Source organism: Branchiostoma lanceolatum, chromosome 13 (genome assembly GCF_035083965.1).
Source record: "Branchiostoma lanceolatum isolate klBraLanc5 chromosome 13, klBraLanc5.hap2, whole genome shotgun sequence".
Classification (NCBI taxonomy): domain Eukaryota; kingdom Metazoa; phylum Chordata; class Leptocardii; order Amphioxiformes; family Branchiostomatidae; genus Branchiostoma; species Branchiostoma lanceolatum.
In genome coordinates, this window is record NC_089734.1 from 11767058 (window position 1) to 11783041 (window position 15984).

General features: G+C 39.7%; 1 protein-coding gene across 1 annotated transcript in view; it reads left to right on the forward strand.

Moving 5' to 3' along the window:
* LOC136446681 (rho-related GTP-binding protein RhoN-like) overlaps window positions 1-13537 on the forward strand; it is a 50941-nt gene extending 37404 nt beyond the window's left edge. The window contains exons 3-5 of the mRNA XM_066445149.1: window positions 3101-3210; window positions 4089-4223; window positions 11793-13537. Of these exons, the coding sequence (XP_066301246.1) occupies window positions 3101-3210; window positions 4089-4223; window positions 11793-12044 (497 nt within the window). The 3' untranslated portion in view covers window positions 12045-13537. The remainder of the gene's footprint in view (window positions 1-3100; window positions 3211-4088; window positions 4224-11792) is intronic.
* The last annotated feature ends 2447 nt before the right edge of the window (window positions 13538-15984 follow it).

Below are 15984 nucleotides of genomic sequence, written 5' to 3' on the forward strand. Positions count from 1 at the left end.
GTTACATACAGAAAACAAAAAGGGAAAAGAGAAAGTCAGCTGGGAGAAAGGCACATAAAAGATAAGAAGTATTTCCATCAGTTGTGTGGTACTTTGACAGTGCCGTTTGAAAGTTAAGCTTGACAGAACATCATGACTGCGTGGCAAGGATTGTTCGCAAAAAATCGGGAGTCAAAGAGCTAGACTGTACTCTAAAGATAAGAACGCGCCTCCATCAAACATGTGGCATGTTTGATAACTGTTCGCCGATGTTTAAAGTTCAGCCTTGGGAAAGTGCACGGCCAGCATATTAAGTGTAGCATGAGAAACGAGCAGTCAGAAGGTAACACGGCGCAATAAAGGCAAGAAGGCAACTTCATCAATTACATGCACCGTTTAAGAACAGTTTGAGTCGTTTTCGAAATTAAAGTGTGGCTGTGAAAGTGGATTGAATGCTGCTAATGACTCAAGTAGAAATGTGAAACAGTACCTCCCACTAAGTCATAACAAAACGTACAGTGTACATACCTCCTAGTATGTTATGAGTTATGTGTGGGCTAGGAGTGTTGAACTGTGCAGGTGTTTCTTGTTTTTCACTGGGGAACATCATGGAAATCTTACCACTTGATAAGAGAACATTATGTGATTTTTAAGCTCAAATAGGCGTATTTGCTGGTATTGAAAAGATGTCTTGAATTATTTGGAATAAAGAAACAGGGAAAATCAGGTTTGAGGAATATGGGAGATTTTGGATTGAAACATTTAAAAGAAAAAGAAAACTTTTTACAAAAGGTTGTTGAAATATACAGTAGCCCCCTAGCAGCTTTTCTTTCAAACTGCAGGTTAAAGCATGTATATCCTACATCATTGATGATAAATAAGGAGTGCTGTTCTGCCATGGGACATACATGTAACCTGAGTGCAAGACTTTTTACAAAAGATTGTTGAAATATACAGGAGCCCCCTAGCAGCTTTTCTTTCAAACTGCAGGTCACTACTACCACATAGATGATTGATAGGGAGTGCTGTGCCGCCATGGGACATAAGCTCACACCCTGAGTGCTGACTGTATTTTCAAATCCATTAACAAGTTTGTGGACAGTTGCAAGGCCATCTCAGGACAAGCGATGTTCCCCTTTTTGTACACAACCACTCTGATGAATTACGGGGTCAAGGGGGTGGCAAGTGTGTCAGGACATATTGATCTGTACACCTTTACACCACGGCGGTGTGAGATCGATTCCTCTCACCTAACGTCGGGAGTATCCTGGGCATCGCCTTGTGTTCTCTCGACTGTGGTCAGCCCATCAGTTCTGGTGAGAAGGATGGCGCCATAGTTGTCTTGTATCTATCAGTCCACTCACCCAGTGTAACATACAGGCTATGAAGTGATGTTTTGCCATTGATTGTATCTGGGAAAGCAAAACTTCAAAGGCTCTTGTTATGGGTTTTTTAAAGAACCAAACATCTCTCTTTACAAAATCTCTTACTTACTTTGTAAATGAAGCACACATTAAGAAAATAAATCTGTGAATAGAATGATTTTTGCTTCCCAAAATCAAACCATTTTTAGGTGAAGTTTCGATCCGTCCTTTGCTAACATTGAGAAACAGACCCTCAAATGTGGCTTCTAAAGTCATAACATTGCCAAAAAAGGTTACCTAATTTTGTACAACAGCTGTCGTACTTGACATTAAACTTTTCTGAACCATATTTCTCAGTAAGCCCCATTGCCACGGGCTACAATACAAGTCACTTGGCGCAAGATAGAATCAGTCTTACAGAGGGCATTAATAAGAGACTGCTATCACACAGCGGTTACCTGATGGATTCTTCAGACTCTTGGAGTTTTATAATTACAGTCAAGCCTTGTCATTTATCCTTAACTTCAATAGTTTCGCTGTGCTGAAAGGTAGATCCTATTTATCAAGATATTATCTCCCAGGCTCTTCCAATGTTATATCTTGGTGCTCATTTTTACCACCACATTCTCCCCCGGATGTCTGATGCTTCGGTCTTTAAATTACCAACTCTGCCCGTGGCCAATCAGATGAACTTGGCCCAACACCCTGGTCAACTTGGCCAAACTCCTTAACCCTAACCCTGGCTGAGTTGATCAGGGTTTTGGGCCGAGTTGACCAGGTTGTTGGTAAGGGCCGAATCATCCTTATCACTTTTTCCCAGTGGAGAAACGATACATGTATTTAGCTAGTTTCCAGCTTCCAATATTCATGTATGTAGGAAGTCTATATTTATTGAGTTAAAGGATGAAACGCATCTTGTGTTGTGTTTCTTCTGAGAAACACGCAGTTTCTTCTTGGAAGAATCCAGCAGACATGAAATTCAGTCTGTGTGGCCGCGCACGCCTAAGAGGAAGCATGTAAAAGCTGTCATATCGCTCACTCCTGCCTTCATTAAGATAAGGTGCACTTCCACCTATATTACAGTCAAGCCGTTTGTTGGGCGCTATGGAAGGATGTTATCTATTCTGCGCCAGTGGTGCCTGGGATCAAAGTTGGTAGCAGCCTTTCTGGGTTGTAACTTATGGAAGTCATGCTTTGAATACTGCTGGCATGGCAGGAAGGGGAGTGATGGAAGATGTGATAGGACCAGATTTATCTCTGCTCATATCTGGAGTTTTGCCTCCACCAAGGTTATGTTTGGAGCGGTGATGATTTGTCGCTCGGTTGGGTCTGTTGCTCGGCTTGTTTTAGGAAACTTATGGTTTTTTGAGAGGTTTGGGTTTTCAAGTGTTATCTAGTCTAGCATGCATACATACAAATTATGTCATTAAATACACAACTACCAACATACCAAATATCAAGATAATCCATCCAGGCGTTCTTTAGTTATTCTGGTCTTCTACAAACAAACATACATACATACAAACGCTACCCTCTGCATAATCTTCTTGGTGAAGGTAGTTAAGTTAAGACATACATTTGGATCTATACAACAGGGAAGAGTGACATTGTTGTATATTTTAGGTAGAAATTTCTTTGCACAAATGTATATATTTACACATCGGATACCATCAATTTTTAAAGAAAGGCCATACTTTTATGCATACTTTTCTTCATGTTATTCATCTAAATTCTTGACTGTTTTTGTTTTTCTGCAGGACAAACAGCCTATGACAATGTGCGCCCCCTATCATATCCCGACAGCAACGTCATCCTAGCGTGTTTCGACATCGGAACGCCAGAATCTCTAGATGGAGTGGTCAAAAAGGTCAGCTTTCACTTTAATTTGATTTATCTATTTGGCTGTAGAAGAAGTACAGCCAGGGCTACCCAACTAGCCGAAGGCTATTACAAAGGGTTAGCTACTTCCTTGTATTTAGTTCAGTTTTCTTGTACTAACTGTCCAGCCTTCGTAGTAACCGCTGGCTAAAAAAAAATCGCTTGTTAACCATGAGCCAGCGGTCACTACGGAGGCTGGTACTCAGGCTACTAACTATCTGACATTTGAAGAAGATCTAACCATCTCTGTGCAGCCAAACCGTATAATCAATACATACATGTATACAGTGTCAAATGTCTACCTGTAGTACCTGACCAAGAATAGAATTTTTGAAAATCAATAAGTTCTGACAACAGAAGTTTGCTTGTACTGATGGCACATCATAAGTCTTCAACATGGGTGACAATGAAGTATCTTAGACAGTATGAGTGACAGCAAGAGTAACCTTCTCCCTGCTGCCTAACTCTGTAACCAATGGAGAATTGAGTGCCAAATGGCTACTCAATGTGCTAAAGGTTAAAACTTCCTCCTTAAACTGTCTCAGTGATGTTGTGCAGAAAGAAAACACCAAGTTGAACTTGAAGGAAGAAAACACCAACTTGGAAGGTATAAGTTTTGGAAGTATAATTCGGCAGAATTCTAGCTCCATTCTGCAGAATTCTGCAGAATTCTAGCCCCATTTCCCCGAAGTCTGCGGAATTCCCAGGAGGTCATCAATGGCTGCTACATATTTTAAACTTCATTTTTACCTACCAGATGTGATATTAATCCATTTGGGTTTAAGATTGCTGAAATGTGTGAGGTAGTCCTAAATCAAACTGGAATTCCCCAATTAAACTGGAGGCTGTTCTGTATTTATCATCCAGTGGCACCCAGAAGTCAGAGAATACTGCCCCAGTGCACCCATCCTGTTGGTCGGCTGTAAGGCGGACTTGAGACAAGACCTGAAGACAGTGACAGACTTGGCCATCGTGGGGAGGAGTCCAGTCAGTCATGAACAGGTGTGTATCTTAGAAATAAATTCAATCAAAACTGGCCAAGAAGACCAATCAGGGGATGAGAAAATATGGTCTATGTGGACAGGTAGTCATTATAGACAGGATTCTTAATGCTTGTGTCAGTGGGAAAAATCTTCGAAGGGACCTCAAAAAAGTGTGGTCACATAAGCCAGGTGGTCCTTATGAGTTTTGTAGAGGTGGTCACTTGTACTTGTTTCACTGTAGTACCAACCTTTCCCAAAATTCTTAAATGATACTATTAATAGTATTATGATAGTTGGATGGGATAGGCTTAAGTAGACAGTTGAAATTCCTACCCAAATATTAGATAGATCACCCTCAGCAGTGATGAATTTTGTCACAATTGTCAAATATAAAGCACATTCACTGATTCTGAAGATGCAGTAACTTTTATGTTGTCTTCAGTACTGGTGTGTAGCATTCTACAGATCAAAACACTTTACAATACTACTCCTGTACATGTATGTTCAATGTTATGGTATAGAGAAAGTTGGATGGGAAACTCATGGAGGAGTGGAATAAGTTTACCTGACTGTCAACTTAATCTTGCTCAGTCAGCTCTGTTCTGTAATATCTATAACAAACGATGCCGACTTTCACGATTGTTTTAAAAGAAGCAAGTCATCAAGAATGACAGATCTGCATTTCAGGCCAACAAAATCCTCATCATTTAAACTAATTGGTTAAAGCCAAGCATTACATGGCACAAGTCCAGGAAAGAAATGAGCACCTTAGCCACTTAAGCAAGATATACTTCTTGGACAGAGACATCTTTAAGATGCACGGAAGCAATTACTGGTGACAGATGGATCCTTAAGGAGGAGTGCTAAGTACCATGGCAGTGCTTCCCAAAAGGTGTTCCATCATTGTATATCCTAGTTTATGATATAACCTGGTACATAAGCTGGTATGCTTGAGGGTAGGCTTTAGAAAGTAGGTGAAATTGGAGGATAAGTGCTGTGCTAGCTTTTATCTTTCATAATGGTTCTATGTCTCTTAAGTCCATCATAAAAGTTCACACAGTGGGAAAATATGCTCATATAATGTGGGGTCGGGTAACAACCGGGTTGATAGAAAAAGTTACTCGATTTGCTTTATTTATTTGCATCAAGCATATGGCCCATACCCAACAAACAGTGATCCCAAAATACATTAAATACATCATTGAAAATACAAACAAATCACCTACCTAAAAGTAAAAGGTGCTGGAAAAATACTAAGTTGACGTAATGCCGCCAGAAAGTGCTCTGGCAATATACATCATAATTAGATATAGATAGAGATTCAGATGAGTAGGAGTTTAGAAACTTCACCCATACTGTAGTTAGACCATGTTTGCACACAAGACATTAGGGAACAGTAAGCAAAGAACAGAAAATGTTACAGGCAGCCATTCTAACATCTGCTTGGATGATACCCTGGATATGAGTTAGCCTTAAGTTTTTTTGTGTGTCATTCTGTGAGTAATGATAAGCCTGCACTCCGCAATTAACTTTAGTGCCCCATAAAAGTGTGACGGTGCATTTGTAGTCGCCGTCCTGACATGGTGGCGTGGCTCCGGAAGACAGTAATGAGCCGTCGGAGTCTCCGAGTCTGGCGTTCCGGTAGAACGATAACTCGCTACTGTCCGTCGCTACCTGGATTGCCCACTTCTCGCGAGGGAGAGTGATTCTGAAGGTTCATTTAGACAGAAGACTGCGTTCCCCCGGGAGCGCTATAAATGACAACACTTAACGTCGCCCATTTTTCAAACCAGGGCGGACACATTAATCAATAGAAAACCCAGCAGAAGCACATGGAAACATCTGGTGCAAATGTAATGGCGGAACATTTCCCTCAAAACTGTCTGAAGAGTGATGTTCTGCTAGATGCAATTATGCCAAGGTCACATTTACAATTCTTTAAGTTGCAGAAACAAGAAAATAAAAGTGCACATCAAAAATTGTATACAAATTATGCTCAGGATTATTTATTTTCTTCCGTCTTTTATATCATAATTTTCGTTCCTGCAAACTGCCCTGCCAGGCTCCAGATTGTAAGTGTTACACTAGCATTACCTGTTATGTAGCAGGTGACACCAGAAGGGAACTGTCTTTATTAGTTTGTTTATTTGTTTGCCCAGAAGCAAGGAGAATTAAAAAAACATACAGTGGCAATTTTGAGTTTCTAGGCCATGGAAGGTTCATAAGCCCCGCCAATTGTAAGCTCCTCGCAATTCAGCCCCTGGCTGCGAAGAGAGAGTAGTCGGCCTACCCAATAACAAAGAAAAGTTTTGTGGCCAGAAGAAATGAAATCTCATTATTACCAGCCTGTGTTACACAAGTTCTCACTGTCATGGGCTGCTCCTGCCTCCAGTGGAAGACTGCTAGAAGCTTGATGTAGTCAGGCTACATCATGACAAGCTACCACCTTCAACTTTAAGTCACTCATCAAATTTTGTTCTTAACAATGCATTTAATAGCATTAGCAACCAGCTATACCTCTGTGTTAAAAGATTCAAATCTTTTCCACACCTTTTGAGGATGGTGCCCATCTCCATTTCTATTGCCATTTGATCATATAGTTTGACAATAGCACTACAGCAGGGGGCTAGTCAACCAGCAGTACCTTGTTCCCCATAAATGCACAGACTCTTCATTGGTATGGAGAAGGCTCCTCAACCATTGATTAATCTCTCTGTTGGAACACATGTCGATGAGCATAAATATGCCCCCTGTAATCAACTGATTAACCAAGTTGATTGACTGCCAATGGAGTGATTTGTAATTCATCAAGGGTGCTTTATGGAGCATACCTTTCCTAACAACACCAGTCACACATTAACATTAGACTAATTTAGAGTCTGTCAATCAAAGTATGGACAATGTTGATACCGGTGCATTTGTTCGTTCAGACCCTTGTAATGCGTAGTGGCACACAGGGCAGCAAGTTTCCTCGCCATTTCAGTAGCAGGGTTTATTTTTTTAAAGGCTTTTTGTTGAAACCTGTAAACAAATTTATTTGATATTTTCAGGCCTTTTGATATGGCCCCTTTCTGGAAAGTTGCGCAGTATGTTATAAGATGAATCATTGGGGAAGATTTTGACCCTATTCTCCCTTGGGATCAAAACGTGGCACGACTCACGAAACGATTTCCGTCTCTGCCATATGAAAAACTGTTATAGGTTTTGGAAATAGCCAGAGATATATGAGAACAAAGATGACCCAACTCATAACTGCATGTCACGCAGTGCGCGATGGCCCAGAAAAGTCGGCGAAATTGTATTGAAACTTTGATTGTCTCCCGTCTATGCGAACCCTGTTGAGAAGAAATGATCTGGCCGCCTAATCTCGAAAACTGAATGGCAGTTGAGGGCCATATTATAGCCGTATCTGGAGCGTGATTCACATTCAAGCGGTCACCAATAACATCTCATGTTGATAGTAACGCCCGTTCAATTTAGCAGCAATAATACAGCCTTTTATATCACTTCTGTGATTGTCTCCAAAGCTAGGATCAAATGGTTGTGTTATTGTGAAAGCCGGCATTTTTTCCAGGTTTCGATTCACATGTGAAGAAGCTTTTGATCAATTTTGTTGTAATAAGAGTCTGATGGTAACGTTCCCGTATCCCTGCCCATAACAGGGACCAAAGCAATTATCGCAAATTGCTGTCTGCACTCGAGCTTAGCTATGCAACAGTTTTGTTGGAAGAACGGCTCTCATGCCTGGATTATGATTAGATAAATCACCCTTAATGGCACCCGGTACTAAGCGGGATATATCTGCGGATCATTGAACCGAGAGAGCGCCCTATCTCGCCTGCCATATTGTCTCAGGCAATAAAACGGTAGCTTTCCCCGCGGGATTTAGTGCGAGGAGAAACTGATATATGAATAAGATTTAGCATTAGTCGTTCTGAGGTTTGGCCCATTCCCTGAGGATATATGAAATTGAAAAGCCTACCATGACATGCTAGACCATTTTCTTGGAGGATAAGAAAATGAATAAGTATTTAAGGGGGCAATCTTTTATTCTTGCTCGATATCGAAGTAGGCAACGACATATTCTTGAAAGTTAAGCAGGCAGTAAAGGTAGAAGGGTTTTGTAAAGGTACATTCCAGAATATTTAAATAGATTATAGATTCATCAACATTTTTAGAATAGTAGACTCATGTACAGGAAAATATTTTCTTTTATTTAGCAGGATAACATTATTTGATTAAAACATTTTAACAACCTACTGATTGTGAAAACTTAATCCCAAGTACGTGTAGCACTCATGACTTTTGGAAATTGCTATGCAGATATTCATGTACATTTGTGAAATATTGATCGTGGAATTTATGCGGCTTGGACTTCCATTTAGTGATTTCAAAAGAATTTGTTGCTGAACTGTAGCTAAGCAGAAGTATTGATCGCAAGTAATAAGCAATGGAGATTTCAAGGTCGTTGTGAGGAAAGTGCCTCGTTTAAAGCAGCCCGCACATGCGTTATCTATTCCAATTCTCGCGCTCTTCCAATAAAGGACACCGGCCTTCGGGTTGTGTAAGCTATTGTGAATGATGAAGAGAGATATGGATGGCATGGTTGAATGTTATTGCAGGATGGTACTTTCAGAACTAAGATAAATGGTAGAAAGTTGTTGTAGAAATTTAAGCGTGACTGTAGGGAGGTTTTGCAGAAGTCTGGAGACGCTCATGCCTGAAGAAAGTGTTAGGCCACAGCAAGTAAATTTTATGGATCACATCAGCGCACACATTAATTTTCAATCATTTAGGGATGGTTAACGTGACAAGAAAGTCCAAAATTGAGAAATTTCAAAAGTATGTCGTGGGGTAGCATTGATTGTACTTCTAGAAGTGTCACAACTAGTGGAGTAGCCAGGAGTGTACTGTTGTAGAATTGAAACTAGTTCGGTAGTTGTAGAAGTGACACTATTGTGGTAGCGTTACCTTGAGTGTAGTTGCCATATTTGGTAAGTGATACCAGTCTACCACACCAGTTGAATACAGGAATAAAATACTCGATGACTGTGATACCAGGTTTTGTCGCTTCAATTCTTGTTACAACGTTTATGGTGTCTGTCTTAAAAATTAAGGCATCTTTTTTTTTACCCATCTTGTTTTTTCTTCGCCCTCTCACATTGAATTCGGAGTCTGCAAAAGGTATCATCCATAAAATTCACTTGTTGTGGCCTTACAAATTATGGTGTCTGTTTTGAAAATTTAGGCATCTTGTTTTTGCAGAGGATTTAATCCATATAATTCACTTATTGTGGCCTTATTTCTGAAGCCCTACAGTCCAATGCAATGCAATAAAAAAGTTTTGTAGGCCAAGAGGGAAAGGTGGCTTTAATGAGCACCGTCTCAATCGATCATCCAATTTTCTGCTTTATCTGTTTTTCCAAGGTCGTAGCACCACTCTCAAAACTTTGTTTTAATGTTTTTCATTAGCGTAGAATATGACATTTTTGATTGAAACAATCTGGGGTTTAGGGACGTACAAAAAAAGTATTGGATAATGGTGTTGTATATAACGGGTCATTTCAAAAATTGATAATTTGGCGTCAGTGGGGATTTCAACAATTTTCAAATCAACGTTACATGTCAGTTATTTGTAGTAAAGGGGCTGAATCAATGAGATGTGTCTAGGATGTAAACCACTTGACTTGATGGTATAAATTATGATATGTTTCATGGTGTTTTGTCAAAACTTGTGTTTTTATTCATTATCTCAAGGCCATTCAAGGCAACAATTATCATAAAACAGTACAAAATTTTTATAGCTTGAGATCTGTAATACAGACCATTTTTACTACCTTAACCTTTAAAACTGTAATAGAACCGCCAGACATGACATTTTAGGTAATATTACCAAACCTTACCTGAAATGTACTGGACAAGTTTATTGTTTTGTTCTGTATAAGATGTACCATAGAAATATTGTAAGATAGGGCAACCAACGGTATCTTGTTCCAATGGTATTACAATTTATATGCTAACTTGCTGCTTATTGCCTGTGCTATATGTGCTTAACTTGAATTCACATATTCACAAAGTCACAATTCCTTACTCCGCAAGAATGAATAGAAAATGTCCCTGTTGTCTTAATAAGGACAAAAATATATTTGTGCTAGATTTGAATTCCCCATATTCCAAATTGTTTTATTCCTTATCCTCCAAGAATGAATAAATTCCAGAAGAATGTGAATTAAAGAAACACCCTGTGGTCTCAAAAAGGACAAAATATAATTGTGATCCATAGTCAGGGAGAAGCACCCAATAACCCTACCAGCCATCCCATAACTCCTGGTGTTTCTTAAGTTTATTAAGGTCCTTCAGGCAGCCGTCTTGGCCTGCCAAGGTCATACTGCTAGGCCCAAGGTCATATATCACACCATACTGATTGGTTGATTGACTGGAGCGTTGGGGTTTACACTTCCCTTGGTTAGGGACCCAAGGTCCTTATAGATTTCAGAACGCCCTCAGAGTCATGTATTCTCACCTCAAGTGACCCCCCCTTTGGAACCTTTGGTCTTCTAGGAGTTGTAGAATATGTAACGGTTATGTTTCTTGTATCACGCGTGCAAAATTAATGAGACTGTGCTGTACTGTTAATGTTACAGCACAGAATATATTTTGAGTTCTTTTGCTTCAAAGCAGAAAACTATTAAGAATTGATGGTTAGTAGTGGGTTGCGTCAGCCTTTTTACTTTATATTCTGCTACCACTGCAGCGAGAATATTGAATGTAATTCATAGCCTTATAGTCCTTTATGTTTTGCTTAAAATGCAGTAGGCAGTTTCGCTAGTTGTGTAGCATACAGTATATGTACCTTATAGCCATACAACACCATCAAATTTTCAGCTTGCTTTGCTGTGTTTGCATTTATATTGCATTGCTGGATACCAAGATTACTTTCTATGTACCAGCCCCATATATAAGGGATTGGGTCGTAGTAAATAGCAGTGATTTTCTACTGATGTGGTCTGACCTATGGGTGAATCAGTCGACAAAAACTGATTATAAGACAGAAAGGTTTTATGATAACCCTCTCTTAGGGTTGATTGAAGGCAAACTTCACTAATAGAAATCCTTGTTCCATTTAACTGGAATATATATCACTTATAGGTGGCTGTAACCTCTGTGGTATGAGATTGGGAATATCGCTCAAGGAAATATGAATACAGCAAAGCGACCAGTCTTGTATTTATGTGCCTTACATGTATTCCTTGCAGGGCAGTTTCCAAGACCAGTCCCTCCTTTACGGGATTGAAATTTGCTTGTTGGGACGGAAAACAAAATTTCACCCCGTCTGTCCGAATATCTGAACTCCATGAAATGAAATTGAAGATTAACAACACAAGCTCCTAAACATTGAATGGGACTGAAAAAAAATTAAATCTGGAGACAGCCCTGATCCTTCCTTATCTTTATATTTTCTTGAAAGGACATCACAATGCCACACAAGGTAGTCATAGAATATTGTTTCTTATAGTCAAAGAAGTTTGCTGTTAAACAGTTTGCATATTTAGATTTCTGATGTATCTTTTCTTCGTGTTCTACACAGGGAATGACGGTAGCGAAGCAGATCGGCGCTGTGGCGTACGTGGAGTGTTCGGCGAAGACGTCGGAGTTGAGCATCAGGGACGTGTTCGAGATGGCGACGCTCGCGGCGCTGGGGAAACTGACCAAGGCCTTGCGGCAGCGCACGCCAAAGAGACACGTGTCGATGAAAATGAGGCAGAGTCGCTCAGACAGTCGAATGAGGGACTTGAGGGAATTCCGCGGCGACAGGACAAAGAGCTGCGTGGTCATGTGATCGTGTACAAAGGATGCTGGGGCTGTATAGAGATTATGTTTCACTAATTATAGGAATGCAGAGTAATTTGATGGACAGTCGGACACTTAGATGCCATGTATGGTGCTTGCATCCCAAGAAGAGAAGAGAAAGACACTCCAGCACACTGTCTTATAGTGTAAAAAAAGAGATATAGTCATTCCTGCAAAGTTGCTGACAAGCATGCTTGAAGGAGTTAGATTTTCAATACAAGTGGTGGAAGCCTGCATAGAGTACGACCTGTTTATCCGAGAGGGTGTTGATTGTACAAAGGAAAATTGTTGTGTCACGTGTACATAGCTCCTGCTGCTATTAGCAAATGTAGAGAGAGACCCACAATATTGTACTTACTATTGCCTAGATGTTAGGCCACATCCACATTTATTGGGGGGAAGAGGCAGGCCTAGATTTTTTAGACTTAAAAAGAAAATGTGCCAGCAGGATTCTCACTATAAAAACAACCTATCAGGGGAATAGTTGTTAAAAGAGGGTCTGCCATAGTAAAAGGGACTCTTTGTAAAACTAGAAGTTTTAAAAATTTGCTGACTGTGTATCTATGGTGCTCCAAGGAAAAGACAAAAGCTGTGCAAAGGTGCTTTGCTTTGAGACATGGTGGTCTTGGCAGGACTTACCAGTATTACCTGGGATATAAGCTGTTGTTTTCTTAAGGAATAAACTGTACTGGGTATTAATGATGCCAAGAGTAGAATCGTTAAAGAAAAAAAGTAATTTTTTTGTTAATTTGGAACTCTGTTATTCATAGATTAATCAAAAGGCCATCAAATGTCACTTGCCCTGCCTTTTAGCCAGTGTATTTTTATTTATTTCTCGTTGGACACAGTTTGATGGTTTCTGTATTGAGTTCTCCTATTTATGCCTGAGTTCTTCAGGAGGATGTAGAGAGTTTAACATGCATATTTATCATTATAAAACAACATAAGACACTGTTACAAGGAAGCATTGTTATCACACTATGCACAAGGCCATGCCAGCAAAATTTCTTATTTCTGAGATCCGGTGAGTGGGAAGATTTGAATGAGACGTGCCATTGAAGAAAACATCAGGCATACTAAGCAAAAAGACCTGAATGGCCATCAACATATTTCTTAGAGAACATAACTCGGAGTTGTCTCAAATCATCAGTTTGTCTCGGAAACAAGTTATTTTGTACAAGTCACAACAGCAGGTCTTTTTTTTTGTGCTTTCACTTCATTTGCAGTAAGTATGATCGATGATAAAACTTCTGTTGGCATTTTAAAAGCCATGAGTATAGTTTGTACAGCTTAACTTAAAGAAGGTCAGAGTATCAGAAAACTCCTTAGGTCCTTCAAGAGATGTTTTGTTTTATGACACCCAGAGAGACATCAAAGATGATGAGGAATCTTCATTGTACATGTAATATTATTCAATGTATTGTTGCTTTTGGTGCAGGCTTTGATCTGATTCCAGATGTAAATAAACTGTGGGAACTCTCATACTGATGGATTGTCTCTTTGTTGTAGATATATATATGTATACATCTTACATCTTTTCCAGGTAGGCCATAGCACCTGTCAGTATATTTGTATACATATGCAAGGACGTTAAAGAAATTCATTAACCTCCTTTGATGTATATGATATACATGTATATATAGAAAGGGTGTTCCACCTAGTTTTGAATCCAGGGACGACCATAGTGACATTCCGCTTATTTCAGCTAAAAGCAGTGGATTTGAAAAGAGATACAGTCAAATGTGTCCAAGAGTGAATCTCCAGCAATTCGAAAAAGACTGTTCTCGGAAGTTTATCATTTAGACTAAATCTTGACCTGTGTTTGACCAAATTTACCATTTAAGCATTAACGTTACCTACCTACAATCAGTATGTTGGGTCATTAGACAATACAGATGACAGTAAACTACCAAAGTTTCTTCAGTATATTAGAGCTCACTCATTTGCTGTACAAAGATTGTCAGTTCACTGCTAAACTCCAAATTGCTTTGGGGTGAGCTACTCGTAAAGTAGGATTTGATGTGGAGTTTCTTCCCACCATATGACGTCAAGAGGCTAAGACCTGAGCCATGTTTAAGATGCCGGTAATGGTATTTGCCCTCTTGATGACTTGACTGAGCCACTCCTTTAAGTGTTATCATTGGACTGAAGGAAGGACATTCCCCACTTGACCTTCAACATGAACTTGGCTTACTTAGCACTGGTGCAGTAACAATTTATACCTATAGCCAAGACCAAGATGTAAAGACAGTTTATGTTTGAAATTGGTCTTAGTTTGAAACAGTGACGAATTCTTCAGTACTTGAATTTGTTTCTTGAGGAGTGAATTCAGAGCATACCCTTCAATCAATTTTCTCTTAGGCCAAGGGTGAGAAGGCAGCAAATTAGGAGAATTCATTTCCTAGTTTATGGGTGTAGGAAACTCTGGCTGTTGCAATTGGGATGGCAGGGCATTAACAGTTATCTTGCAGTGTGCAGTGGTGAAAGACTATAATTTACCAGGGTACCCCTTACTCTAAATGCTAGATGCTTGCAGAGAGTTTAGGATCCTCTCATCCACTGAGATGCTATCTGTTCAAATTCCAAACGTCTCATACCTCAAAAAGTCTCACATATATTTGCATTACGTTATTCAAAAACCAATAACTCCACTCCAATAGATACTAGACTTTGATGAATTATTATGTGCAGATGGCAGACTATACTTATACAGAGATAGCTAGCTTGTCACGACAGATTTGAATATCTATCCTTCAAGGACTATTTCCGAGATTCCTAGTTACTCGCTAACAGTCAATAGTACTAGATCACTGACATCTCTCATGATTTGCCTTATTTGACATGCACTTTAGTCAATACCTTGCCAGTGGAATACCTGTAGGCCTGAAATCATCCAGTGGCCAAGTACAGTATTGTAGCTTTTGACAGTCGAGCTTCATGCATTCTAAATTTTTAAAATGAACAAACATGTACAAAGTCGCCTTTCGGCCTGCATTTTTTTATTGTTTAATGTTTGGTTAGTTAGTGTACTGAATGGCTATAGATTATTGCTCTTTCGTTGAAGTATGGTTTCAAAATTATGGATTGCATACATCATCATATGCCCTCCGTTGGTCAGTATTGACCATGGTAAAATCCTAATTCACATCAGCACTACAGCATTGACATTTGATTACATGCAATGATGATAAAAATTTGTGAAAAATCTAAAACCAGATCAAGGAATTCTTGACCAGTACAGTGCAGATCCCCTAGCAGCTTCTTTTCGAACTGCAGAAAACTAGCTTATAAATCCTATGCTGCCTTTTTAAGTCTGTTTACTCTTCATTCACCATCATTAACATTCTTGAAGTAAATGGTAGGATGACAGCGAGCGCCGTGCAGACTGCTACAATCTGATCTAAAGTGGTGAAACAGACCACGAGTTTCACCTGTCACATAACTTTAACGTCACTAATAGTTGTAATGCTTCCATACCATCACGTGCAACTAAAAGCCTCTTATCCCCCAAAGCCAGCCTCTCTAGAGGAATCCAAATCCCAGCTAATCCCATTTCCATGGAGGATGTAATGTTAAATGATCTTAAATCTCAGGATGGAAAGCGGCAACCCCCGGACGTAAAAGCAGATTCTTGGAGAGATAATTCTGTTAGTCCGATTTGTGTTCTTTCCCCCAAGATGACCAAGATGGATTACTAAGTAGTTAATGATGTTCTCGAAGGTCAAAGGTGGTCGGGTACAAGGAGAGGAAGGATGGTCCAATATATAACCTGACAGTCTATGTATAGTGAATGAAGTTGGCCTGTAAGGCTACTGCAATTTTGTTGCTTGGTACTTTGATCTTTATACAAAAGAGTAAAAATAAATTACATACGGCCGCGTGGCGCGTTGGATACACCCGATCCCTCGATCTCGGAAGTTAAGCAACGC